The sequence below is a fragment of the Battus philenor genome, unplaced genomic scaffold (assembly GCF_028537555.1).
Source record: "Battus philenor isolate CCGP_79_NKW_IND1 unplaced genomic scaffold, ilBatPhil1.0.hap1 SCAF_5, whole genome shotgun sequence".
Lineage (NCBI taxonomy): Eukaryota > Metazoa > Arthropoda > Insecta > Lepidoptera > Papilionidae > Battus > Battus philenor.
Window position 1 is genome coordinate 7,877,896 of NW_027181715.1, and position 24,936 is coordinate 7,902,831.

The 24,936-nt window shown below is 31.4% G+C and overlaps 1 protein-coding gene across 1 annotated transcript in view; it reads right to left on the reverse strand.

The window, feature by feature from the left end:
* Positions 1 to 530: 530 nt before the first annotated feature.
* Positions 531 to 24,936, reverse strand: part of LOC137929650 (uncharacterized) — a 51,487-nt gene continuing 27,081 nt past the window's right edge. The window contains exon 2 of the mRNA XM_068772698.1: positions 531 to 3,841. Coding sequence (XP_068628799.1) covers positions 1,670 to 3,466 — 1,797 coding nt within the window. The 5' untranslated portion in view covers positions 3,467 to 3,841 and the 3' untranslated portion in view covers positions 531 to 1,669. The remainder of the gene's footprint in view (positions 3,842 to 24,936) is intronic.

Here is a 24,936-nt window from a genome sequence, read left to right on the forward strand (position 1 = left end):
ATGACTACATCTGAAAATGCGCACTTGTAGTCTGCTTTCAATAGTTAAAGTAGATTCTATGCACTAACTCTATTTAGTTTTTTTGTAATCGAATTTAATTAACCATAACAAATTGCAAATCAATTTAACAATTGTGGTGGAAAAAAATGGAGCGTGCCAAGCCTGTCTCAATCACAGTACTTACTGAAATTAAGGGCAGTGTCTTTGTTTGAATGAAAAGATAAATTATCAGTAAAATTGTTCTAATGTTAAAACCATCGTAAGAGTGTAGAATAAGAGCTACCTTACGAGTTAAGAGATATCAAAATTAAGTATATATTATCTGGTGGCACACTGGAGAGACTAGGCTAGCCAAAATTCGATTAATTAGTTGCATAAAAGTTAAAATTTTAAGCAAATTAATTATACTCTGAGCTAAATGTCAATTAAAATACTAAACAGAAATGTTTCTGTTAAAATTGTTCAGTTCAATACGACATTTAGAGAAAGTTTATTTTTATAACTCAGAACCCTAATACAGTATCCTCACAATGATAAAAGAATGAAAGTCAGACGGACAATAATTAAAAATTTCTTTGATATAATTGTACCTACACTTCATTACTATCAATATTCTTGTAAACAATCATTTCCGTAATAAAGTAAGTAAAGTGAAATTTAATGATGATGTTACACGTATAAAACAAAGAAAGGCCAATTTCTTCGATGAGAATGGGAGTACCATTTTAAACACCACAGTTACGATACTACATCTGTTTCAAATTTATAGCAATCTGAAAGTAATCACGCCTCTCCTATAAAATGAAAGATGTAATATAAGGAGTAAGTTGCCCTTCACTGAAGAGATATTAAGAAATCTACAGTGAAATTAGAAAGTTGAATAAACAATATAATAAAAATCGTTATTAAAAACCCCTGGTTATTTGTTACAGTGTGTATGTTTGAAAAAAATAGCTCGGTAGATTGACCTAAGAAGAACATTACGTATAGATACGATAGTCGAGCGGTGAAAGATGGTGGGTACTGAACGTTCATTCTTTTGCTCCGTTTTTTTTTATCATTTTTTAGAAAGTTTAGTCGGCCGCTCTGCGGGAGAAATTACAACGGCGGCAACTTGTAGATAATCCTAAAGCTGCACTTTATTATTGGCAACTAATCTGATAACTTTTTACTCTTATAATACAAGGAAAAAAAATAAAAATTAACTCTTTTTACCGTTCTGCTAAGGTTTAACATTTGAGTATTATTAGTTAATAATGAAGATCATTACACTATACATGCGATCGTCACATGAGCGTATAAAAATAGATTACAATATGTTGCAGTTTAATGCAAACATGATAGGGAACAAAGATGTAAAGAATCTCATAAAAAATCACTTAACTGTATTTGTTCTTAGCTAAAACTAGCTAAAGCTAAAAGTTTTCGGTAACGGACGGAATTACGTACAAATTAACAAATATTTTTACGGCTTTGAATATCCGACAAATGTATCACCATTTATAACAGCTTCACTTCTCTATAACTAGTAGGTTATTTAGCACCGTACCAATTCTCCTGTGATATGTCAGCCTTTAGGTATTTGTTAAGAAAAATACACACTTACTGCAATAAAGTCTCTTTTGACTATCTTTCGAAGACCACCGAACGCTTAAAAGAGGTGCTACGGTTACCTCTGCTTGCTAGATTTAGCTGAGCCATTGGCGGCTGCACTCTTCTGAGCAATATGAGTTTGATAATGCTTAGCAAGATGCGCTTTTTGTCGAAAGCTTTTACCACATAGCGAGCAAGAGAAAGGTTTTTCTCCAGTATGTGTTCTAACGTGTACATTCACAGAGTATTTATCTTTGAAACCCTTGGAACAAATCGAACAATAATGAAGAGACCTTTCTTTTCGAACACCGTTTGACGTTGAAGTAGCTGCTTGTATAGCAGTTCCTGACGACGACTGTGTTGTCGGAGGAGAGTTTTTGTTTTGAATTCTTTTATATTTCTTACTAACAGATTTCGTACTGGTCACTGTCGGTGATGTAGTCACGATTTGTAAGTGTTGTGGTATTTGCACTTCGCTTGCAGGTATCATTGTTACTAGTTCGCCATTTACGTGATGGATATTGTACACATTTCGTACTGGGTCGATTGGCTCAACAGTGCAAAACGGCTGTACAGATTCACCCAACTCTGTCGCGATTCGTTTTAGTTTCTCGTAGTCGTCGGGGTAGGTAGCGTCTAATTGTGATAATAAGATGTCGTCGACGCTTTGTGTTGATGATGGATTCTCTCCATTTGAAATGACGGTTGCAGTTGGGTCTTCTAGCAATATTGATATATTCACATTTCTGTTTTGTGGTGCGATGGCCATTAAAAGTTCTGTTTCACTGTCTTTATTATCTTGGTACATTGAAGGAACGTCAGCTTTATTATTGTTGTTATTTATGATAACCCTTTTCAACTCGCTCTCTGCGTCAAGTTTTGATGTATTACTCTTTTGTATTGTACTATACCTAATAAAAGCTTTCCCTTGAAGTGCGCTTCTAAGTAGGGACTCGTTAGATTCTGTATTTTGATCAGTTAATTTCCAATCATTATTATTATTGTTAAATTCACCTTGACTTTCTAAAATATTCGGTGTGCCAATAAGAGAACTACAGGAATCATCTTTTTTATCATTATTTTGAAAGTCATTTTCATCATAACTAAACGGTTCAACTTTAACCAAGTTATTTGTACCCATATCTGCACTGGGGTTTTCGGATTCACCATCGTCATAGCTGAAATTTTCAACTTTTGGAAGTATATTCGTAGTCAAAGAATCTTGATTGAAGTCGTTTGGAAATCCGTTCATATTTAATATTGACTCGAGGTCTAAAGAAGATTGTTGTTCTATGTCAGTAGGACTTGACATAGAGACGTCTTCTTCTTTTCCCCAATAACGGTTAGGATTCGGTTCAACCATGTCTTGATTAAGCACGGTAAGTGTGTAAATTTGGCCGTCTGTATTGTTACTAATAAGCTTGTTAGAGATGGCAGTATCGGTGCAAGGGTGATTACCGTTTATTTCACTATCTTGATTCCAATAAAACTTGTTAAGGTCTTCCAACATAGCCGTCTCCAAACGATCTCGATCACGGTCCACGTTCCAAATGGAATCAAAACTTTGTAAAGTGTTTGAGGTTGTGGCTGTGGCCATGCTGTTACCAACCGTAGATTGTCCTCCCGCCACACTGAGTAAACTATTATTGTTTTGCTCCTTTGGTTCCTCTGATAACAAAGGATTCGATCTCGAATCTGGTGATTCCATGAACACATTAACAGAACGCATTTGTTGTTTATATTGCGCATCAGTAACTTCGTTCGACGTCACAAAGTCAAAGAAATCTGACTTAGACAATTCTGGTGCAGTGGCCGTCATGACTACTGTTAAAATTTGTAACCGAGAACCACGGCTCGGTTTGTTCTTTATCATTAGCTAACTGGCTTTATTTATTTTCAATTATCTTTTGTACTAAAATAAATAAATCTAAATGTAAATAATTGAATAATGTATAACCCGATTATGACTTGTACTTTATTGGCAGCCGCTTGAGCGTCGGTAACTGATAGTGCGTAAGTGGGGGCGTGGGTTGGGGTGCTAGTCAGACCTACCCAACTTGTTCAAATCAATAGGCGGACCAATGGAATGTGCGAACTTGATCCGGACGTGTCTTTTTCCCATTATTCACCCCAACCCCGTGCACTGTTTGACAAGAACTCAGCACGACAAACTTTCAGCAGCGTACAATCGATGTAGTGGTTGTGCCATGGTCTTGATGATAAGTAGATGTGTACTGAGGAGATGTATCTGAAAAGAAAAAAATATTTGTGATTATTGTTCGTAAAGTGTAAAAATAATATTTGCTTTGTTCGCATACGTTTGTATACCCTAAAGTAGAAATATTACGCTACTGCTTTGTGTTTAGATCCTGTATTAAATCAGGGCGAACTAGTCACGCACTATCTGTACGAACATCATGTAACTCTTGTATTTAAACTTAAGATCAATAATGAAAAGTTATTTTATAAATGTAATTCAATCACTCTACTTTTGTGCTATTGTGCTCGTACTATATTTCCTTCAATTCAGTTGAACGATTTGTTTTAAAGTTTGTTGTATTAAAATTAGTTATCGATTATTTTTTTACTAGGTTTAACTAATTCTGTTTACTGCAGACCTTGGTTTACTCATTGACATCAAATAAACTAGCGTCCTCTGGAGGATGTCTAAAGATAGCAGATGCATTGTCAACTTGAATGTAGATTTTTGCAACAATGAAGATCGTCTTCTATTAATATTAATTAATATTCGAGATGTATTGACTTTAAAAAATAAGAGTCGTTCCCTGCAAATCAATTTGATCTCAAATGGTTGTCCATTTGCGAATGAAAAATTTTGCGTGTTTTCACTAAACTCTTTTATAAATATATTTTAATATATGTCTTTATTGGAACAAAACCTTAGACTTAGTATATTCTTTTGTTTTCTGTCCAAATCGTCCTACTTAGGGATAAACTTCTATTTGAAATAAGTGAGTCAGTAAATAATAATATGTTTAAGACAAGACAAGTATTTATTTTATTACATATTTTTTTAATAAACTTTAAATTTTTAATCCTAATTTTTTGTGAAAATTTATAATAAAATAAAAGGTATAATATATGTTTGACACACCTTAATAGATAAGGTAAAAGCAATGTTATTAAATTTCACTTGCTTTTCATTATCATAAACAAAAAAAAATTGGAAATAAAAAAAAACCTTATAAAACGATATTTTAATATTTTCGAATCAAGTTAATCTTATTTGCGTTGCTATTTGACTTTGTGCATGTTATTTTAATAATGGATATTTTTTTAGTATATTATATTTACTAATCGAGCAGTGGATCGTAGGTCGCGTGCCAACTGCCGGGATACAATCTTTAAAATACACCTTTTGTGTATTAATCGTATAGGATTGCCACTGCTCACAAACAAGTTTTCAGAGTAAGAAAAGGAACAATATTTAGCCACTTCTGCACATGCAGTGGTAGTCGTGCAACAGAGTGCACCGCTCGCCAGTCCACTGACAAATGCGTATACGGCAAACAATGCGATTCACACACCGCCAAATTACTCAACACGTGTTTCACCCCTCCACGGGGCATCTTCAGTAGTTATGTTACATCGATTAGTGCTAAACACAGAGTGTCCTTTTCTTACTTAGGATGGACTTCCGCAAGGTAACGTCTGATTCCATTAAAAATAAGTTTTCAGAGGATTGGTAGGAGCGTCCTCTGCGTACCATAAAACCTCTCTACGATCGCCAATCAGCGTTCCAAGCATGGTGATTATGATATATTCCCCCCATAGATATTATTGTATTTATCATACCGTCGTTAATATTTTGTTAGTGTTTATCATACTGTTTTTCGAATTTTGTTATAATGAAGCCATATTTCAAAAGTTTCTTATGAAGTAAAATATATTATTATTTCGTTCCTCCATGACTGATTCAATACACGTAAAATGAGAAAGGTCTGTCAAATGACACGATGAATTGGAGCAGACTCGCAGGACCGAAACACGTCGTATAGTGTTTCATCTGTCAGGTGATACAATGATAACTTGTTGAAATTTGACGAAATATTGTTTAAATAAATATAATCTGTAAACAAGATATCCATTCGTAATATATATTTTAAATACGCCTATGTATGTTAAATTTGAGGACAATAATTAAAAAGAAATACCTCAAATAGTATAATTCCAAATAATTGATAAGCAATACGTTGCAAGAAATTTTTAAAAATAAGATTTTTAACATTTAAGCATGTATTATTTTTTGTACGATTTTGTATGTGTTACATCGATATACAGGATGATTGGTAATAAGCGTACAAAACTTATGACTTAAAAGTATAGGTCATTTGCCGAAAAATAATCTCAAAACACCTTATCAAAAAATTAATGGTTTCAGAAAAAATAAATAACGTAATGACAATATATTAAGGAAATTTGTTTTCTAAATTCGAGTTACATTATGTAAAAAATGATTGTTTTTCACTATATTACCCTGCAGACTTTGTAATACCGGATGTTATTTACCTGTTCCACTCGGATAGGAAAAAAATAATTAACGTAATATACTTCAAACAAATCACTTCATACAGAGTGATTCTAAACAGACGAAAAATCTTTTTGAATAATGAGCTATATATACATTAGCCTTGTTAAAGCTTTTACATCTAGAACCAATCACCAATTTATTATTTTTATGATAATTTGTATATATAATGACAAAACTTTTTTAAAAAATATTTATATAACCTATAATATTACTGTAACACAATGCAATGTGGTAGTTTTTATCTTTCTCCTCGCATCGTTTTCCTCATTGCTAATGGTTGTGGTCCCTTTTGTTTTCACGTACATAAATAACCTTAACTAAAAATCAAAATCGAGCATATAGCGCTGTTCCCTACTAGATACGTTTAAATTTAAAATACAAAGTTTTCACATAGAACAGTGCATAAATATTACTTTCTTAAAATAGTTTCGAAATCCTTTTCAGGTAAACTCGTTATAGATCATAAATATATATTTACTCTTAAATTTTAACTACCGACTGAGCATCGATAAAATTTAAAATCGACGATCCATAAAATTCAAAATTCAATCAGTGCTTAACGTCATTGCTTCACGTGTATATTTAAACATTGTTCATGCCTGTACTGGTTTATTGCTTGTAGCGATTTGCAGTAATAGAACCCGTTGCGGACATAGACCTTGCGAACCAAAGATTACCTTCCCATTTTTCATATAAAATAGAAAGTTAAAGAACAAAAAATAAAGAAATTTTAAAAATATGACGACTCTTTAATCTAAGTATTTTTTCCCATGAATCAAGTAAGAAGATTGTACAATTCATTTCATTTGAAAGAAACGAATTTAAAATGTCAAAAAGATGCGGTTGCTAGAATTCTTACATACCATTTTTATGACATTTTTTAAAAATAATATCTGATATATTAAAACAATAAACAAGAAATACGAGAGTTAAAAAGAATGTGTAATATTAATTGAAGCACTATTTTTTAATTAACCTTTTTATAGTTATAATTCCAAAATACGCCAGCTTTACAGTTTTTACATCTATTTCAAGTCAACCTGTACAAAGTGAACACTCTAAAATATGATGATTTCTATTGGAGTGCGATAGGCCCACAACTTCTGGCAGTACAAAGTCTGCAGAGATAAATAGTAAACCACTATTTATTTTTAATTACTACTTAGCAATCAGGTTTGTTTTAAAAAGCTTTTCTTATTATATTATCATTATTTGTTTATTATCTATGATCATTGATTTTGGATAGAGTGCATCAAATATAACTGACAGTAATTAAGCGAAACCTTCACTGTATAATAAAATCTTAATCAAGTATTGTTAAAAATTTGTTACTATTAAAAAAGCAAATAAATTCTATGATCCTCTAATGCTTGATGTTTTGTTGTTTCGACACCACCAAAAATAGATTTTTCAATTTTTTAATAACTTTCATGTTAACGTGAGTGTATACCTTATATAAACGTCAGAAAAAAATATACTGTGAAGTAACACACATTCATCCTGTATACGTTTCATTTAACCTAATTGAAAGTTTTGCAAAAATAGGTGTTGACATAGAACAATATAATTGTTGAGAGAGTTTCGTGGTTTTTTAAGTGCGAATGAGTAAGGATGTGAACCTGATGAGTTTGACTGAGCGAGTGGAGGTGGCGCATGTGGGTTAACGAGCTGGTTGCGCCACGTCCCGCAAGCCGCGACGAGGCACGCCCGCCGACCGTCCGACACAATGCCTAGCTATCCGATCACGAAGGCACGCATTCTTGCCCTCACGATTCAAAGTTTTATTCGCGACGCTTACTCCTTTATCTTAAGATAAGATGGAGAAAGGTATATCTCCGAAGTGATAATATTATTCAAAATATTATTAGGAATAACGGTATATTAAAACAAGACTAAACTAATTATGAAATGTCTTCCAATAAAAAGAATATATCTATTTATCGTAACAATGAATTAAAATACAGAGTGATTGGTTATATGTTAAGAGCTTTCGGAGGGGTGAATGTATAGCACGTTGGTCAGTGAAAATCTTCAAAGATTTTCACTTATTTCCAATCATATTTTATAAAGTGATCATTCTAGATTTTTTTTATATATAAAATACAAAAAATAATATGGAATCTGCAATGACATCTATAATATCAATTTGAATTTTAAAACGCTTTTTCCTTTAAAGTTTATATTCAATCTTTTATAATCAACTAGGTGCAACATTTGTGATAACATTTAAAATCCTTAATTTCTTACTTTTCTGTGACAGGTGTACGATTTAAAGAAATGCTAATTAAAACACATGCCTACTTTACAAATAAAAGACTGAACAAAAACTAAGTTATTAATATAAACTACTTAAATTATATGGTCCCTATGCTTATATTCTCGCAGACAAATTGTTAATATTACAATATAAACTTGTTACGTTAAGAAAATTTGATATTACATGTATTTATTGCGAAGATAAAAGTGATAATAGTAGAGAGATCTAATAATGGCTCAAGTAACGAGATGGTAATCTCGACAGAACATTAACGACAAAGAGATGCTTTTAATTGGCGACGTTACATAGACGTGCTTTATAATGATTTGACTTGTTCGTTGGCAACACGGGGCCTGGTACGCAGGTGCACTGACAATCCGATTGCCGACTAACCATTCAGATATCACATTGACTGATAGATATAGTGCAAATAGCGCTTCTATTTCCTAAGCTCTCATTGTACATTTAATAATAAAAAAGATAAAGTGTACCATAGAATGTATGTATATATTTAAAGTAAATTGTAATAAGCAATTGTTCATTAAATTGAAGTACTATGTTAAAATATAGAAGTTTTATTTGTCAGGATAGTAATAGGTCAGTGTTATGAGCAGACACATAATCAAAAGGTAAATAGATAGAATGTTGCGGAACAGCTTATACGTGTAAAAGGTAGACGGTTTTAGTTGTAAATGCCTTTTTTGTATACGATAGATGCTAGCTGATCGAAAATGGAGCGGTAACGCATACCAGAACATCGCCGCGTCACTAGCGCGCTCACTGCACTCACCTCTGGCATTTTGTAAAGATGACCGTTTGCTTCGCTCAGCCTTTGATCTCTCTCTTATGAATGCCTGTTGCAATTTTATGTTAAATTATTATCGGTTACATAAGTACCATAAAATTGTTTAACATTAACGTTTGATAGAAAATCAAAATGCTAATGTTATTTCTACTTCCCTTATGGTAACGGTTACGTTAACTTTACGACGCCTTTTTATTTCTCTATTAACAAAGTGTCCGCTTACGCTGTACGTACTGTAAACAAAGCGCAACTAATAAAATAGACCTAACAAATGTATAGTACATTTAAGTCGAGATATACATTAGATTTTTGTCGTGACTAGACGCTGGGCCCAAGGTTATACTTAAGAATTTATAAGAGGAATATCTATATTATAAAACAACACACGAAACAAGTCATCTTCCTTTGAATAAATATAGTGTAAAATCCCATTTTAAATATACAAATGTAATAAAACTGCAGCGTCTTTTAAGCTATACGAATAATTTATGCAATCAATTTTACGAGGCTGCGTAAATTAATTTACTGACCTAGTAAAGGCATTGCTAGTAGCAAATTGATTATATTGGCTATAGATATAACATTGTAGTGTGAATTATCAGAGGCAAGAGAACGCCGATACTTGGCCAAGATGCACAATCTAGTCGTGACATTAATACTGCAGATTACTTACGCGCCCGCACAGACTAGACTGCGTCGAATTCTATCTTAAAATATGAACAGGCTTATTCCACGGTACTTGCATGCTCAAGTTTCCCACGCAGATAACCGGTGTCTTGTCGCTGGCGTATATTTAAACTCAGGTCCACGCTGTTATACATTAAATGTAGGTTACTAAACATTTCGTTATAAATGTACATTCCGTTTAAGAGTTGCTGTTTCGCGATGTCTAAAACTGTTGTGTGATGTCTTAAATTTTCCCAAACGAATCCCTGTTTATACTCGTACAATAATAATATTTAACTCTTATGAAATTAGTTCTTAAAGTTAGACCAAATTACCTTTTATTTTATTTTTGAAGCTCATAGTCGAAAATATAACGTAATACTATTTTTTATCAAAAAGGAATTAGTCGATCAGAGCGTTCACCTGTGACTACAATTTGTAAATAATTTAATATACGTTTTTGATTTACAAAATGAAGCAATACTTGCGTTTATTAACCTAAAGTATTATGCCTTATTAGACCAGATTTTTACTGTTTATTTTATTTTACTTGAATTGAGTAATCCCAAACACATGTGCTCTTTGTTGGAACAAATATACTACGCACTTTTGCAAAACTATCTTCAGGTTTTTGCTTGTTATTTTCACATACGTTAAAAAGAAATTCAATTTACTGATCAATTATTTAAATTGATGTAAAGTATTGTTGTAACTGATGATTTAAAAGGTCATTGAGAAATACATAAATTTTAGGAATAAATTCTAAATGAAATTCTAAATTATAGGAAAGGTATGAGCCTGATAAAAGTTAATAATCATTAAAATAAAAAAATCTTTACGCTCATTTGCGACTACTTGCATACACACATTCATTGGCAATACATTAATGAACCTGGGAACAGTATTTGAATAATGAATGATCTTTGTACATGAGAATAAAGCAGCGGTGTCAATTATTAAAAATAATTACCGAACGTCGACCCACAAAATTATGAATATTTATGAATTCAATCGGAAGAAATTTAACGAATTAATCTACAGCGCATTTAAGCGTACGACTTTTTACCATTTTTTAACATACCATTTATTTATAATAGTTAACAGTAAAATTACCTGAGCAAGTACCTTTTGTCTAATATAATATAATGAACATTTTTTAAAAGTTTGATAATTTTTTTTTGTAATGTTACATTACTTATTTTGTGATCTATACGATTTTGTTTCTTTGATACTAGATTATTGGTGCAGCCCGAGATGATGATTGTGTACAAGATGTTACGAGTATGTATTAGCTTGATTTTAACGACTGACTGTTCAAGAGCTAGAAATAACAACATCTGTAGGAATGAAAAATCAACTTAACTTATATAGACGTAAAAATTTTTTACTAATATTAACCTCTTGTTCTATATGCTCGTCGAACCTTTGTGACTTTGAATAAATTTTCACATTAACTATGAATGAGATTTAATATCGTATAGCGCAACCATATGCGAAATTTATTGTTCGCAAAGGTCAGGAAGAGATTCGCTTAAATAATCTAAAAGAAACCGGTATTTTGTCTTTATCTTTTAAATACGTTAGAACAAGTTAGTAAGGGACGTGTTCTAAGAACTTTGAGCTTTAAAAGCCACTGGCGGGCCAGTGCCGGGTGACAATATCCTTGTCCAGTTTTTGTGTGACGTAAAAAACGTAAACTTGCGAACTGAAAATATCTCTATGAGACTATGGTTAATAATGTAGTACTTTATAATAATTTTGTATTGTAGCAAAAAAAAAACAAACTGTGTTACTACAGCGCACTAAAGAAAATCTTATTATCGACATAAGGGGGCGATATTCGAGACGTCGATGTGCTCCAGTTACAGAAAACGCTCCCTCCGATTTGGATCCGGTTTGATTTCGTTTCGTGTAAACTTACATTCACTCTTTTAAGGCTTTAAACCATTTTGATTCTTCTGCAAAAGTAATAGTTTTTTTTAATGTTCAATTATGTTTAACTATGTAGTTATAAAATAATTTTCTGTACTTATGAAAAATAACAATAAGGCTAAGACAGCCCTATGTTAATTTTGTCACCTTTAGCGATTATTTATGTACTACCTTTATATAAATATTTGTTTGAAACGATTCAATTTCAAATCTGCATGCTTTCAGCTATCGTTTCAGTTTCGTCTATTTATGTTATGTAATTGAGTTTACAGTTTACTATTTACTTGAATTATTATTAAAACTAAATTAATAAACATTGGTAGAAGCCGAAAGAAATACATTAATAGGTGTTTATTTAAAATGTTTTTGTACATACAAAAACTTATATTCGTTGTGTGTTTTCTGTCGAAGTTTAAATCATTAAAAATGAGAAATAAATGATTTTAAGTAGCTTTTTTATGTTGTTTCAAGTCTACTTGACGTGAAACTGAAAAGTACAAATAATTTACTAGTACATTTATGCTACAACAGTTATTAAAGTAGTATTAAAATCTGTACTACTGTACTACTCTGAAAATTTTAAAAGTTGTTTTTTAATAAATACTAGTCTCATATCTGGTTTTCTTTGTAAAAGTTTATTACAGACAGTTTGTTTAATATTATTTAATTCCCAGTCCAAGTAAAGCAAAGAAATTGTTTTAATTAAAATAATACCGCAAGTAAATGATTTCTATAATTAATTTGACATAGATATGATTTTAACCAATAGGTTCATTTTGTAATGTATATTATATCATTCACAACATAAACCGTGAGATCTCTTTAGAAAACTAATATATAAATGTGTATCTAGTAGATGAAAGTAAATATCATCAAAGTATTAACGGTTGTGGCTCACCTGTCCATATTATTTTATTATACTCAGGAGGGCTATTTATCATAGATCCTATATAGTAAAATCGTAGATCTATACTTTCGAAGAGAATATTTAGATGGAATAATAAACAATAATTGTATGAACACAGCATAGTACGATAATAGTACAAAATATGGTAGCAAAGATCGTTGTTGTTTTTTAACCAATTACTAAATTTAAACGCTCTCTAGTACGCAGGAATGTAAATAGGTTATGTTTTTATAAACGTGCAAAAAATAACCACGGTTCCGTATTTACTTCCATGAAACAGCCAATGTAACTATTTTCCTTTTAGTGTTGTAACTGCCTCAACGCATATTTTTGGTTACAAATTTTATACACCAGATTTGTCTCTAATAAAAAAGCAGTCGTGTTTAAAATTCAAAACCAAAAGAATCTTCTTTCGTTGTTAATATTCAATAAAAGACTTAATTTACCAATACTTGCTATAGTATTGATTGCTTTCGTATATATTATCTAAGATTGATTGAGCCCGGACATTTAAATAAATACAAAATTAAGTTGGATGTCCTTGAAAAGTTGGCAGTGTTTTATTGTCTCGAATATTTACATATCTTCTTAATTATCTTTTAAAGTTCAACATAAATTTAACTAGTTTGTTTAAAAATTTTAAATTATATAAAACATGGCACAGTATAAGTTATAATTCATGTAATTGTAATAATGTATATTAATAATATATTTATCTTAGAAACTATTGTCATACTATTAAACCATGTTTCAATAATACATAAAAAGTTGCAAATGAAATAAGCCTGTTGGTGTATCAATCTATCCATGTAAAATTTAATTTCTCACATTTTGCGTAGTTTGGATGTGTACAATTTTTAAGCATTACGCATTAGTTTACGCAAGAATACATTTTATTTAAATGCATAAAAATGAAATAATTACCAATTTACAATTACATGTAATTACATACAATAACTCAGCAAAATCGAATATGACACCAATTTGCACCATGCGTGATTGACGTATGTTATTGGTCTTTTGACGGACGTGATGATTTGTTTAGTAGTATACCTTTATAAAAACATCATCAAAAAATATTGCTACTTTAGAAATTTTTGTGAACAAATTTAATATTTTTTTTCAAATACGTATTCGGATGTGTTTATTTTAATTCTATAAAAGAGCAAAGAAAAGTAGTGAAAGACTTTACAAACAAATACTACGAAACATGTTGGAAGTGATTATAAATCTCTTCGGTTATATTAAACTTATAAAGTTCAACGGAAAGTAGATGTATAAGTTATTATTTCCCTTTATAAGGTAAAAATAATAGAATAGACCACAGATATTGTTTTCAAATCCGAGAGTAACGTTTAGGAGAAAAGGTACTCGCCCAAAAGCTCCTGGAAAATGCGCATTTACTTTTATGATTTTTTAAAAATAGTTTCCGATCAGTTGAATGATATTAATTTAATCTATAGTAAGAAAATGTATGAATGTTTACTGTCATTTGCTTAAATCTAAATGTGAATGAATTTAAGGTAGTTATTTTTCGAAAAGCAATGTAGCAATCAGCAATTTAGATTTGTAATATGATGCAATATATCGTAGAAAGCGGGGTGATTTAGAAATGCGTACATAATGTCTTTTACGTACATATTAAATAAGGGTTAAGGGCCAATACATGTAGAAAGCTAAATTTTATGTTGGCTCAATTTGATTTCGCATTATAACAAATCAATTTCTAGTATAACGTAAAATATTCATCTTAGTTGCCATTAAAACGTTATGATTAAGAAAACTTGATCTTGCAGACATAAACTCCGATAGCAATTTACTCGATTTACAATAAAATTATACAGCGATGATCGCTGATGAAACATACCAATGTGCCGTACTTAATTATATAATCTCTAAAAAATATACTAAACATAAATTATATTTTTTAAGACAATAATAAAAATATTATTTGGAAATATAATTTTTCATAGATTTGTTCAATAATGTAGCGTGTTTTAGCATTTCAGCATAATATACCTGAGACTAATATATTATTAATGAATAGGAAACGCTAATAAAAATTTATAAATGTAAATGCGGATTACTTCATATCTTTTAAAGAAATGTAAATCATTACTTCATAACACATAAAATAAAAGCAAAAAGTTAAAATGTTTATAAACTACAACGCTTCTTTAATCATCATAAAAGTAAGGTAATGCGGTCCCTTAACTCCGATAATAGCTGCAACCAATAATTTCGAAGTCGTGATCTCACACCATCAGCTTATTTCGCCATTAACAGTTTGTCCTTATTTATAGGTATTATCTCGTCTATCTGTTCGTAATATTTCGTAACATGACGCCGTAAAATCATTTGCATATTCCGTGATGGTGTCGATGCTGTTGCCGGTGAGACGGCTTCAGTGCGTGAACAGTTTTCCAATCCACAATGTGACAACAAGCACCGGTCGTAATGGATGGCCAGACGTTAGTAAAATAGTATGACAAGCTCTCGCTTAAGTTCGACTTGCTGAATAATTTTTAATCTTTATTGTATGTATTTGTGGTTTCTGTGATGATCCAGATTCACATCGAGTCCTTTCACCGAGTACAGCCTTGAGCACGCTGCCAGCGACCGACCACTGGCCATTACCGATGTGTCGTTGTTAATGTCCCGGTGTAACGATTAACATAGATCGGTACTAAAAGATATACCGCGCTCCAACCAAGTATGATCTAATTGTGTTTCACTCGCCGACATTTATATTCTGAACCTATTTCAATTATTCAAATTAAATTCTATACACCATTGTGAAACAAGAGTTTTTTATATACTTAATTTTATACGAAATCACTAACTAAATTAAATGTGAAAATTGCGGAGGAAAAATTATTAATAGTATATTAATATATAAACTTTTTTTTATAATGTGGATTTGCGTTAGGCCTAGAATTATTAATTATAGTGATTACACACTTGCATATCCAAACTTTGCAAAGCAACGACGCAGCGAACAGCAACGTTCTTTTTTTAAACTGCATTTTCTTTAAATTATTTTATTTTTATAGTAATTACCAGGTGTTTAACCACTACCATGCCCTCAATCACGGAAGATATTAAAAAGTCAACGGGACACCAGGCCCAGAGATGGCAATTTATATATTTCTTAAACTTCTTAATTAATCAATAATCTTGACCATTATTTTTATCGGTAATGGATTTAATTAGCCTGTATTTTATATCTGTACTGAGGTCACATGATTTCTTCTCCTTGCTGTATGAGTGTACAAATATACAAATACATATACTAATGTCATTCTAAAATTAACTGTAACACTTTTAAGTTGTTGCATAATATTTTTTCAAGATTCTCGGACCAGTGCTTTTTGTTTTTGGTTATCTTAACAATATAACTAAACATGTCTTAAACGAATCGACAAACAATAATTTGAGATTAAGTACAAAATTAGTTTCTTTTTGCTATTGTCAGTGGAGCAATTGTTTTTTTCCGTTTCTACTAAGACTATGTATCAAATACAATATATGCTTACATGTTTGTATTTAGAATGTGAAAATATTTTCACGTGGAATGTATTTTTACACGCGTTGACTATAGACTACGAAGATAGGACATGTGACCCGTATGCGCAACATTAAATTCTAATCAGCAGCTGCTGAAATTGCATAAGAAATTATTTTCGACACTTGGTGTTAAGATATTCGTTAAATAATAGTCTTAAAATAATGTAAATTGACATTTTATACATTGTATTAAATTAGTTAATAGGTACATTATCAAGTACACATTACTCAACTAAAACTGGAAATTTAACATTGAATTTCCAAAAAGTACATACTTTTTAACCAAAAAATATATTAGTTTTGCTTCATTATACACACGCGGAGCAAGTTATTTTAAAATCGTTCTGCACATTAAAGGGGTTGAATTTTAGAACTAACTATAGTAATAAAACCATCAATTGAAGTGATAGTACTTTTATTGGAAAATTCAATTCAATTCAGGCATTGGCCTGTTATAACCGATTAGGTCAAAACTTAAGTAAACACTATTTAATTTGACAAGGAAAGCAGCGTTAAAATATTCGCAACTACGAGGCATTTTTGTCTTCGCATAATTCAGTCATTAGTTTCTCTTAAGAAATATAGTCAATGAGACTATTGTATAATTTATTAAATATTTCAAATTCATACGAAGTTGCAGTATAACTTGTTCTATGTGGTATTCGTATTAACTATTAGTTAATATGAAATAGAATATTACTTATTTGTACTACAATAATGTGAACAATTAATTTATAAATTCCAGATGTGTTTAACCCATCTCGATATGCCAATCTCTTCATATACGTGTTTTGTCATCTGCTACTAATTACAAATTCTGATAAATTAATGATTTGTTTACTTGTATATGATAAATATAGTATTTATTACTTTTATACCTGCGATTCATTAATATGACAACTTCTATTCATATACTATATATAAATCAACAAAACAATTGATATAAATGGAAATAAAAAAAAACTTTTAGCAAATGATCGCTGACAAACAAAAATAAGTTTTCATACTTAAATCTCATTGAAAATAATGAACGTGGAAAAGCTTACGTTTTAACACGAAACCGGTATATTCTTGTTTTAATTGAAGGGTTCCTTACTTTAGGCTGTTTTGTGAAGGTAATTGCGACTGGCTTTAAGTGAAAACATTTTATTTATAAACTTTCCTTTGGTTGCTCCAATTACTGACATTTACTTAAAGCGGAACATATTAATTATGACTGCGCAGGTAAACTCAAAACTTGATTGAGCGGTTTGCTGTAAATATAATTTGGTCATTTATTATTGTGGCTTACTATACACCATTTATTACAGTGTAAATATTGTGTAGTTATTGGATAAAAACCTACAAAAATAGACGAAAATATAATTTTATTAGCAACGTATACGGACATTTGATCATCGACGTTCTTTGTTTCATAATGGAAAGAAGCCGCGAAGAATTTTAATGGCATTGTTTAAGTTGATAATCAATCTTAAACTATCCGTATTTTATCTATGACTATTTAATATTCATTCGCAGTATTTATTTTATTATATATATATATATATATATATATATATAATAAAAATATATGTATGTATATATATATTTGTTATTTTATTAGGTTCTCGAATTTTATTTTCATGCAAGTTACGTTATATTTAAAGTAAGAGTATAATATCACCGTGAAGCAGACATTTTAAAACATATATAGTATGTTTTGTGGTTTTATGCATTACACTAATCATTTCACGTCGTCGAAAGCAAGCTTGTGCCTCTGCAGAAAAATTTAGTTCTTATAGTTAGTAAAATAAGAATTGTACATAACATTATTGCACATTTTTTTAAGAAACTTGGAAATTATCATCGATATTTTTAAACTTTTCTCAGAGACTCAATGTTTGAGTAATATATTTTGGAATTGACGTAATCTATTACTCAAAATTTCTGCGTTTAATAAGGAAGAGTCTAGTCAAAATGTCTAATACTCGTTACAAAATGTTTTTTTTTAAATTCTTTTAAATATTTAATAAAAGAGAGGGAGACACTTGAAATAATAGAAAGACGCACTCAAAAAAGTGCCTGGTGAAGAACCGATGAGAACAGCAAGCTAAAGAAGAATATGAAAAAGTGGAAAAGCCTTTGGTAAGGATAAGCTGTCGATTGAAAAATCGATCGTCAATAAAATGTACATGTAAATATGTATATATAAACAACTTAAATATATATTATATTAAGACCAACTTAGTATAGGGACGATAAACCAATTGAAAATTATTTAACATGTGTATGATTGTCAACAGCAATAAAGGATTATTATATTTTATTTATTTTAATGATTCAATAATTTTTAGAAAAATTTTGGAGACTGATGTTTACTATGGTAATAATCTAAATCAAGATTTATTAGGAGTTTTAACATTGATTTCATCATTTTGTTGATGCATTGAATGCTTTTATATGCTCTATGTAAACATTAATCTAAAACCTGATGGCATAAATAACCTTAACCGAGTTAGAATATTTTCATTTTTTGCCCACCATTTTGACAACTAAGTCCCAAGCTGGTTAAGATAATTCATTATCTGGCTATTGATATTTAACTAAACTTAACTTCGTTACAACACAGAAAAACATATCTTTTCTGAAAAATATAATCTTTTATAGTCTATACAACGTGTATGATGATTGTTACTTTGTTAGAATATAAAGTTTAGAGTTGCTTTGAGTAATTCCGTTAAAATAACTCTGCAGTAGTATCTTTGAACGTAAGTGTGATGAACTGATTAAAGTTTGCATGAAAATTAATGCATTTTTGAGTGTAAGTGATTCGCTCGTGATTTATACAGTTGAGCAGGTACTCGCAGCCCGTAGGCGACTTACTCATAAACATAATGCATTCCTATTTCTAGTTGCGTTGATGCGCATTTGCAATAAATTTGATACGGCACACTTGAGAGCCAATCTTGCTGCACGGTAATCGGTTTTACGAAACTCTCGTCTACGTAGATCGTTACAGTATTATATAGCAACAATTTACTCTGTCATGTACTAAAATTATTTTAGAAATAATTTGAAAATAATCCAATGAAGTAATATCTTATGATCATCATCATTTCAGCTGTAAGGTGTCCATAGCTGGAAAAAGACCTCCCGAAGATTATTCAAATTAGATTTGTTGGAAGTAACTTTCATTCATTTTCTTCCGAAGACCTAAATTGTTTCATCTTTCCACATTGGATTGAATATCCCACACTGCGCTTGCTGATCCGTGGCCTGCTCTCCTGAATCTTATGGTTCCGGCGACCACCTGTTCTGCGTCCTATGTGGCTTGCCCACTGCAAATTCAACTTGAAAATTCGCTGTGTTACGTTGGTTAATTTTATCCGTTTACGAATTTCCTTATTCCAGATTTCATTTCACAGAGAAACCCTTAGACCTCTCCATGGGTCGTTGAACGATCGTGAGCTTGCAAATGGGAGACTACGTATTATATTTTATAAAAGCAGTAATTAACTTTAAAATATTTTTCTACAAAATAAGGCAAATCAGGGAAATTTACTTACAGGAAATAATCACCATGAAGCTCAAAGTACATATAAATTTAGTTAAAAATAAACAGAAGTAGGTTTAAGTTAATTGGTGCTAATCAGTTTATATTCTCATAAATAGACATATTTTCTAGTTTAAGACGTGTTGATTAACCTTTATCGCCCAAAAGAGTTCCGTTAGTACCGATTAAGAAGGTTGTGATAAGTCATCTACGACGTAGAAGTGAATGACAGCTTGAAGCGATTTTAATCTTTTTTATGCAGCCTTGTAAAAATATACCACGACGCTCCTTTTCACTTATGATTAATTAGCTTGAAACCACGACGAAGATTGAGTATTTCACTGTGATGTTCCATTTATCAAAATGAAATTCGTATGAAAGAATAAATTTTTGAAATAACAGAAAATTTATTCTAGATTTGTTTGTTTATTTAAGTGCTATATGTTAATAGTAATACCATAGATTTGTCCCTCTTAGTGGTTATACTTTCCTCGAGAAATTATTAAAAAGTACGAAGTTATTATTATCATAATTTCTTCCGGAGGACTTCACTACTATGCTTATGTTATTCCCTTACTAGCCTATGTTTTCCCCATAGATTTCCAATTGATTAAGAGAGGTCCGTATCTAGTCCGTCTTCTCATGACCTTAACAAGGTCCTCTGCCCTGCTTGAGTATAGATATCATACGCTGCGCTTGCGGGTCCATGATCTTCAGAAACTTAAGGCTCTAGCAGTCATCTTATCTGGTCGTGGCTTGCAATTTCAAATGAATTTTCGGTGCAAAAATGCAATCTAATTTAAGTGGCCTTGCATAGCCCCTTTGTTAATTTTATTACAAATATTTAAAAAACAAACTTTTGGGCAAAAATTTATAAAAGTTCGTTTTAGTTTACTATTCAAACCCATACACGTGTTTTTCAGAATAAATATGTACATTTTTTTTCATTACTGAGAACTATTTAAGAAAAACTTTAAAAATACCTTGGCAGCAACATCGATTTGACACTATTACTTATAATGTACACAATTATGTTATGTTGTTTTACATTTTACATCGACTTTAAAGTATAGACACGTTTAGGTAAACTTAACAGCGACTAAAAGTTTATTCCTTGTCGGATTTTTATACTCTCTAAATATCATACCAAATATTGAAAAAAAAAATAGAAAATGTTCGTCATACGCATGAGGAATTTCTACTTTTTTCATTCAATGAGGTATTATAAATCAATCATGTGGCATGTAGTATTTCATATTAAACATCCGTGGACAGATTGTCACAACAATAATAACATAACGCACCAAGCCCTTAGTAACTAATAAATACCAATAGGCACGAATCGACGCTGTTCAACGCTTATAGTTGTCATTCAGTAGCTATGCTAGTAATTAAGTCTGCGGTTTTATTCAATATCTAAGTGAAATACGTAGGTTATTTATTTTTAACATAGAAGAATTGTGTGAATGTGGAAAATTAGATTTTAATAAGTACATTAATATAAATATTGTTTATAATTTCTATGTTAGTGTATTTATATTTTTAGGTTTCTTTTATTTCAATGTTAATTTTTAAAGTAATATGTATCAGTGTGTTACATAAGTGGCATTATTGTGGTGTTTTGAGATAATTATTTTAAAAGCGTATAACCAACTCTTTTGTAACCGTTAGGGAAATGTGTTTCGTATGTTAGCGTAAAAGTAATGTAATAAACTACAGTTTACAATAAAAAAATAATAGACGTAAATGTTCAGATGGTATGTAAGTTCATGTTTTTATCTTCAAAATTTAAACGTTATAGATAGAGATGTAGATAAAAATAGCCATTAATAAAGGTAATTTATGAGTTATATTTGGTGATAAATAAACAATGATGCAAATGTAAGAATATACAAAGTTATTCTTTTTAGGTCTCTAATTTTTATTCGTATTTGTTGTAGTTCAGTTTCAATCTCAAAGGAAAAATATTTCGTTCGAGGCAAAAAAATATTATTCGCATAGTTAATGTGATATCCGTCATGTGTTTATATTTTCATGCATTGCAATGCACACTTGTAAGTACGATTTTTAAATTATTTTGTATCAATTATATCTTTGTAGGTAGATATTTATTAAAAAGAAAAAAATATCTTTGTAAATAATGCTTATTTAAAAAGAACTTTAATGTAAAATAACATTTTGACGAATACTACTCATGCCGTGTATACTGGCTCGTGATTGTCATTTGAAAACTTTTTGGCCCCAGCGGCAATCGGTTACACAAACGATGTAATTCGATCGCTGCCACTTCAGACGTGCAATTCTTTGAATTACGTCTACCTTGGTTGTTCCGCTAACCTGTGCATGTTTTTCAACTTTAAAAAAATCAGGATTTTTAATCATTCTCATATTACGATAAACGTAGACATAATAGAAAAGTGAAATTGATCTTTACGAGTCTTGAGACATGTTTGACAAATGTATCAAATTTGTAATAAAACATTTTGGCAAAAACTACTGTAGAACTGACATCCCGTGCTAAGCGGTCGTCGACACGGCTGTTCGTCATGTTTTCCAGCCGTCATCACTCATAGCATCATTTAATTATGCAAACACTACTTCAATATGCGTCTGCACCGCATTAGATGCTTATATAACACTATGCTCCATACCCACGCTCGGAAGAAAGTTTAACTTTCCTTTGCCGTTATTTCTAAAATCAAGTTTTCATGTCATAATACGATATTTATACCTTTCGAAATTATTGTTATTTTTTACAAATATTATTTGTTATACAGAAATTGTGAAATATTTTCATGATGTTGCAATGTATGCAATGCAATTTCAATATGAAGTTTCTAAACTATTGAAAAGTTTTTTCTAAATCTTTCTAATTAACGTCTTGATATTTATTTTATGTAGTGGTCAAAAACTATTACATTATTCATTTAAATTAAAAGGCTTGGTCTTGTAAAAAACACAACCGAAGACAAAGCGTGTAACGAACATGCAGTGCGGACTCGTTGAAGTCTTTTGCAGTAGCAATTACAATTGAACTAGAATAAACGTTACAAAAAAGATACATAACTAAATTCGTTCGTAAGTGGTATACGGAAACAGTTGTGACATACGTAATACAATTGGAAAAACCTAAGTGGTTTATTTCTTGCGTTTAATTAAATATCAAAGTTGAATAAAGATTTTATTGTCGACCGACCGAAGATCTATATAATAAACGTTGATACCTGGAACTTGCATATGCTGAAGGTAGTTCCGTGTCGATTGACGTCCGGCAAACCTTCGACATTTCCGAACAAAACAGTGTTGGCGATGGGGGAGGGCTTGCGGTGTGCGGGGAGAGGGCAGGCGGCGTGTTCGCACGCCGCGAGGTCGCTGTCTTTTTACTCGCATTACCTCCTGACATTCGAACTTAATGGAGTTGCTTTATTGAAATTTAAGCACAACAACCGCCGACGTAATGGAATAAAATTAGGTTATCGTAACAACAAAACGGTCCTCAAGTGGCCATCTTTAAGCTCACGGCGGTCCAATAAGAATTCGAAACATTCGTGAGGTTGTAATATGCGCACATATGGCTATCTCACTCCGGCTATTACTACGAACCGGTAACGCAAAAGGAATAGATATAGGAATTCACTTCTATCGACAAATAGTCATTGTTCTTGGTCGTTATGGAACAAAATAAAGACAGAGCAGCGGTATTCGTGACTGCGAGACAAAACTATTGCATTGGCCGCGTGCGAGAAGGACGGCGTATAAGGTTTTTAGGTCGATGTCCGGGCAAAGGAACTTAAAACTGAATTTTGTAAAAATATATCAATTTAAGATAAATATATCTAATAATATAAACAATTAAAAATACTCAGATAAGAACTTTTTTATGTTTTTTTATTTAATACATAAACCATAAAATTATTATTTACACTGGAATCGAATCAAAATGTTATTACTGCAAGTGAACTTTAGTTTACACGTGACTAAGGAGTATAATATTTTTTTGTTGATAATAAAAATCTTCTGTGATATATATGCAATATTTCCTAAAATGACATTAAAATTCTACAGAAATTATTTACAATTTAAAATGCGCAGGTCAGGATCTCTAATGCGCATATAAATATTAAAGGTCACAAAACGTAATCCTGTGACGTAACAGTTGCCAGGACATTGCTCCCTCTCCCCCTTGCCTTTATCCGGACGGTGACCGTTCCCCACCGTGGACCGTTACGCCGGCGTCCTTGGCTGAGTTCTGTCTTGCGCGGGCGCAGCAGGTCGCTCTCGACTCGTTCCACGCCGCTGCCGCCGCGCACGTGTGTGTGCACGTCTCGGCGTACGCAGCACGAGCGCACGCAGGCATGTGCATGTGTTTGTAAATTGGATTACTCCTAACGGATATTACGGAATTCATTAAATAAATGCCACGAATATAGAGTAAAAATACTCGCATTTTAACGTTAGTGCGTTTATAATAAGGCTTGAATATGTTTTGTTATCAGTATAACACTATGCGTAGCTGGTATGATATTATTCATTAAACAAAGATTAACTTTCAAATATTATTTTTTGAAATGACAAAAATATCTTTCATTTATAGCACAATGTATTGGTAACACCTCGATTTTGTTTTTTTAAATCTTTTAATATATGTTCGGTTCTGCACATATAACAAGATTCATGAGGTTTGAAAAGCAGATGCGGTAAGATCAAATTAAATACAATTTTTGTGTTAAGCTTTTTTTAAAATTTGGGTATTAACTTAGCGTTAAAAGTAGATTCCGGGTATTGGCAATATGAAATAGATCAAACTCATTACATTTATCGGACGTCATAATAGCATTTGTCTATGAACGGGGCGGCCTTGCGCCAATGTATTTGTTGCCAACAATGCACTCACGTGTTCAATAGGTATAACAATTTCGAAACCGTAACTATTAAAGGTCAGTAATCAGAAGCGAAGTCTCGTGTGCGCGGCGCCAACAAAACACCACTTTAAATAATTCCAGTCCTTAATTACTTCTTATTCTGATTTTTTTTCTTTAATTTTATATCTGTACTCAAATGCTTTTAATATGATGGCGATAATATAACAGCTCAGTTATTGAGCAAGTGAACAAGGACAAATGCC